At 35.9% G+C, this 5,596-nt stretch overlaps 1 protein-coding gene across 1 annotated transcript in view; it reads left to right on the top strand.

Moving 5' to 3' along the window:
- Window positions 1-414: 414 nt before the first annotated feature.
- Window positions 415-5,596, top strand: part of plch1 (phospholipase C, eta 1) — a 78,496-nt gene continuing 73,314 nt past the window's right edge. Inside the window, exon 1 of the mRNA XM_016463921.1 lies at window positions 415-1,256. Coding sequence (XP_016319407.1) covers window positions 1,088-1,256 — 169 coding nt within the window. The 5' untranslated portion in view covers window positions 415-1,087. The remainder of the gene's footprint in view (window positions 1,257-5,596) is intronic.

Genomic DNA, 5,596 nt, shown 5'->3' with positions numbered 1-5,596 from the left:
TTATTCATATGCAAATAAAACCAGCAGTTTGTTTATTCACAGCAGAAATATGAAGTTGTAATACTATGGAGAGCAGAGCACCCAGATTTACTTGTAAAAATATTGTCTATTTAATCTTTCCCCTTTTCTAACCTCAGAAGAGTCTTTGGAGTCAAGAGAGTTTAAATGCCACATTACGGGCCTTCTGCCTGCTGCGTCTGAGATGGACGTCTTCCTGCATCTGACCAGCGGTCAGGACACATAGGTCAAAAACCAGTGCCACGGACTAATACAATTTCATATGTGGATGAATTCATTTTCACTCTAGCATGTGCAGCTCCGAAGACCGAGAGAAAACGAGGACACCGAGAATTTGAAGATGTGAAGACGTCAGAGAAATGCATTCATATTGCAAATTGTGAGACTAAATGATTTATAGTGGATGTTTAGCTGATATCATGAGGAGTAGACGGGTTTTCAATAAACTAGTGACTTCCCCTCCAGTTCCACTCGTGCTTCATAAGCACAAAATTCACGGGATTGGACCTCAGAGAGATCCACCCACACTTGGAAGTTAAATCCCCCCTCTTAGGTTTTTCAAAGAGCTCACTTTAGATCTGTCTTTTTTAAAGTTACATCTTTCTTGACCCGCATTGGCTTCTTTATACGTTATAATGGTTTTTATGCACACTGTGTGCAACGTGTCCTTTTGAAAACAAAAAGACAGATTTTTGGGGGATTACACTCGTGTACTCGTGTTATGTCATACCATTAATATTATCTGTTTTCTCTTCCATCTCCATTACTTATGCTGCTCACTTTGACCCTCTAGGACAAAAACACATCTGTTCAAAGCCCCACCATCATGCACATTTTCCCCACAACAATACATTAGCTATTCTGTGTAAATCCCTGCTCGGTACTGCTTTCTACTGTCACAAAGGTTCAAAGGCTCCGTGTGAATAGCTGGCGGGATAGAAGATAGATGACCAAAGAGAGGGTGGAGTGAGGGGTTCTGGATAAAGAAGTGGGCGTTAGATGTGGACACTCAGAGAGAGATTACGGCTCTCATTCTCAAGAGAAGGAAGCAAGAGAGAGTTCTTCAGGAATGACACTCAGTTTCGAGCGGTCACCTTTGTGTATTGATGGCATGAGAACCTTCTTCCTGGCATCAGAGCGCTCGGCCATGGTCAACGTAGCGTCTCTTTTGGCCCGTAGGTTCTACCATGTTGGAGGCAGCGTGGCGGTGCCACAAAAGTGTCGTTTGGCATATATAGGTGAGACGTTTCTTTTAAGAGTAAATGTGTGTGGGGGAATGCACATGTATTGGTTATCAGCTGATATATATTTGTATTAAATTTTTTGTATCAGTCGTTATTGGATATTTAATTTGTTTATGCTAATTTCCCCTGTTTTTACAATTAGGCTACCTTTGCCATTATCTAACATTTACATTTACATGTATTCATTTGGCAGATGCTTTTATCCAAAGCGACTTACATTGAGGAATTGAACGACTTACGTTGAGGAATACAACAAGTGATTTACCATAAGGTGGCAATAAACACGAGAAGTGCCCGTAATACAGTTTATCTAAAAAAAAAAAAAACTAATACAGTATTGTCACTGTTAAAGTGAATATCAGTTTCTTTATTATAATAGTGATTGATTATTTCATTTAGACAGAATGTAAATATACACACTACCTTCAAATGATTGGAGTCAGTTAGTTTTTTTTTTTTTTTAAGAAATCTCTCATGCTTACGAAAGCTTTATTTATTTAATAAAAAAAAAATACAGCAAGTATTTATAAATACAAATTCAGCAGTAATATTGTTAAGTGTAATAAGAATTTGTTTTAGTGTCAAATGATCTTGAAATCATGCTGATTTGGTGTTCAAGTAAAATTTCTTATTATTATCAATGTTGAAAACAGTTGCATTACTTAATATTTTTGTGGAGCATTATCTGTATTTGTGTTTATGTGTGTACTGCTCAGCCAGAGATACATGATGCAGAACTCAAAATCAATTAGTCTTATTGCTCTTTATTGTTTCATGGCTTTCCAGCTGTCAGTTGGGCTGAAAGCACTAACCTCCTCCTACTCCCTGCTCTGAGTCCTAACATTAGCTTGTATGTTCATTAGACTGACATTTGTGAGCTGGCATTTTTACCACTACATTGCATCAGAAATGAGAGTCAATTGGAAAAGAGCAAAAATGATGCTCTGCCTATTATCACCTCTCAGAAATAGTGGAAGACATCTACTCAGGGATTCAGAGCCCAAGAGCGGAAGTGAGAATGATGGCATGTGCATAACGTTTTTTTTTTCCTGCCTGGTATTCTACCTGAATGAATATGTCTGGTGTGAAAGTGTCTGTTTTATGGAACAGATGGCTTGAAATGCAGCGTTCTTCTACAAATGTAAACATAAGCCAGTGTTTCGGCTATTTAAGATCAAGAACAGGTCTGTGCTATGAAAAGGTGCACAGCTTTTTTTAGAAACACCAAAGTATTTCCATGACTTCGTCTTTAAATGCTGCATTTGTTCCTGCATTTTGGATGAGTGCCTATTCCTGTCTGTCCTGTTTGAGGTTGAGTTAATTAAGCAAGAGCAAAATGAGTTGGATTTTGATACCATGGGATGAGATAAAACTGAAGTGCTGGTATAACGGGAGCAAATCTATTATCAGATATTTGATTCTGAACAATGAGAGCACAGCGTTTGCACAGCTACATTGTTGGGTATTTATAGCACAGACTGTGCACATACACAGTTTAATCTGCTTTATTGGTGTGTGTGACATGTTCCACATCCAGATCCTCTTCCTCACAGCGCTCTGAGGCACTGTGAACGCTATGACAATGCTGCTATAGCATCTCGCGGACTTGGCTGTGGCTCAGATCTGCCTTGTTGAGGGAGTCTTTTATCCTCTTCTGGTGGAAAGAGGCAATATGTGGTTATTGCTTTGGTTATAATCTAACCTGATCTCATGATGAGCTTGGTGGCGATCAAGATAACAATGCTTATGATTAGAGGTTGGCTGTTATGATTTTTTCAATAGCTGATACTGATGCTGGTAACTAGACAGCTGGTTGACTGATGGCTGTTGTAATGCTTATATATGTTACAGTTGCATGGTGTTAAATGAGATGTACGCAAAATTAAAACACATTTTACTTATTTTATTTTTTTCTTCATTTATTTTACTCCCTAAAAAATGAAAAAGAAAAGAAAACTGAAAAGGTTTTAACGTACTGTATGTAACATCATTTAGAAAATCATCATTTAGCAAATTTCAGGACCTTAACCAGCTGACAATGTGCTCCTCTTCAGCACAGTTCAGCAGTTCAGCCAGTGTGATGTGGAGCACACAAGTTAATGCATTGATGCATGTGATTCATTAAATATGTTGACATTATAACTGTTTCATTTTGTAATGTATCCATTTATCAATACAGAAGGGACTTATAATAAAAGTCAGTCATTAACACTCTTATGGTGAAATACAACTACGTAGCTCAACAAGTATAAAGTACTGTATTTCTGAAGAAGCATTAATGAGAAGACTGTCATACTTCCACAGCAAAAACATCTGTGTACATATGTTAGGAAAGTGTGGGGATTGATTGATTGACTGATTCAAAATTATTGAAGAGGCATTAAATTAATTGCATTTATCGTGTGCTTTTATACAGTAAATGCATGCAAATGAATTGAGCAACCCATAAACATAACAATATTTGTTAACAAAAATATAATAATAATAATAATAATAATTATTATTATTATTATTGAAATGTAATATAATTAAAAAAATTATTATACAAATTGTGAACTATTAACTGATATTGAATTATTGAATCTATTGACAGCCTGTCACAAGTGTGTTTGGTAACAGGGGCAGTGTTTGCGTGTGGCAGAGTATGGCAGTTGCCATACACTAGCATTCAGAGTTCAGACAAAACATCATGATGATGCTTGTTAAAGATAATCCAAATATTTTTAGGAGAACAGACCTGAACATTGCTAGTTCGACGTTCCTAATAGTGACAATTCACGATGAGCACTGATAACAGCGACTTCTCTGATTGGATCCTGCTTCAGGATTGTTGTTAGCAACAATTTTTTTTTACCTGTGTTTTGGTCATTAAAATGTTTCTTTATTATTATTATTTTAACAACATAGAAATCATAATGGCAGATTGTACAAAATCATATACAGTACATGTATGCATTATTGCAAAAGTCATTCTTAATAATTGTCTGTGTGGAGTGTGTGTGGTCGCAGTATATTGCATCAATTATCGTGCGTCTTTTTGATTAGCACCCAACACTGCCCACTTATGCAATAAAAACTTCACAGAGAAGGCAAGACATTTGTTTTTATATTTAGTGCTGTTCACTGTGAATTTTATTTAACACTAGAACCGCCAGATGTCGCTGTATACCTAAAAGTGCCAGCAGGTAAATTTTACCCACACACATGACAGCTGTATTTATATGGCTAAAGAACATATTATTTCACTGTATTATGTCACTGTCTTCACAAAGAAGTGTCTAGAGTCATGAAATTATTATGTCTGGTCATCAACTATATTTTTATCCTGTTGTTTTATGTTCAAGACTTTTTAATGCAGCCTACGCTAAATCCATAACGGTCAGTAGCCTAAGCTAAAAAAAAAAAGCCTGCACTGACAACAGAAATTAGAAGGTAGCAGCCTAAATATTTGGGTGGTGTAATATTATAATACAATGTCTTTAATCAATATATTAAATAACCCATGCTATTTAAATGACTAAAATAGCCTATAGACAATAATGAGCAATAATAATTCACCACACTGCATAGGATGATGCGATGAAAAATCAAGCCCACAGCTTCACCTAAATATTTATTAATTTGTTTAGTTATATCATTTATAATTTGAATAAGAGAACAACACCATTAAACTTTGGGTAATCAAAAAATGGGTTTATTCATTACATCATATAGATCTGATTTTTTTTCTTCTTCAGGAAACGGCCAGACTAGAATAGCAACACAGTAGCGAACAATAAACGATATGGCAAGACAAAAATTAAATAATTAAACCAAAGTTTGACTGGTAACACTTTAGAATAATGGTCCGTTGTTAACAAGTAACTATGCAGGAAGTAATAGGCAGTACTACATTAACACTTAAGTTAATACCATTAACTAATAGAGGAGCAAGATTAACTAAGCAGTAAGTAACAAGCTCATGATTTAATTAGTTCACAATTATGAGCACTGTTTTGAAATTTGAAAACATTTGAAAAACAGCCACGGGTAAAATTTACCCCATGGCAGTTCTAGTGTTAATAGTGCATCATGCACTTTGTTTAGGTATAATGTGGGTTTACTATTCAGGAATGTTGTTGTTGTATGTATGGCCACAGGGAATTATGCCATATCAAACGCACAACGATGAAGGTGAAGTTCCAACAAACTTTAATAATCCACAAGGCAGAATCCACAATTATTTTGCAATTATTTTTAAGACCCGACACTGAACTCAAACTGAACAGAACTAGTGAAAATAACGACACACACACACACACACACACACACACACACACACACACACACACACA

Source organism: Sinocyclocheilus anshuiensis, unplaced genomic scaffold (assembly GCF_001515605.1).
Source record: "Sinocyclocheilus anshuiensis isolate Anshui unplaced genomic scaffold, SAMN03320099.WGS_v1.1 scaffold1382, whole genome shotgun sequence".
In the NCBI taxonomy this organism is placed as follows: Eukaryota; Metazoa; Chordata; class Actinopteri; order Cypriniformes; family Cyprinidae; genus Sinocyclocheilus; species Sinocyclocheilus anshuiensis.
Note: the sequence above shows the minus strand (reverse complement) of the source record. Positions and strands in the feature narration are given on the sequence as shown.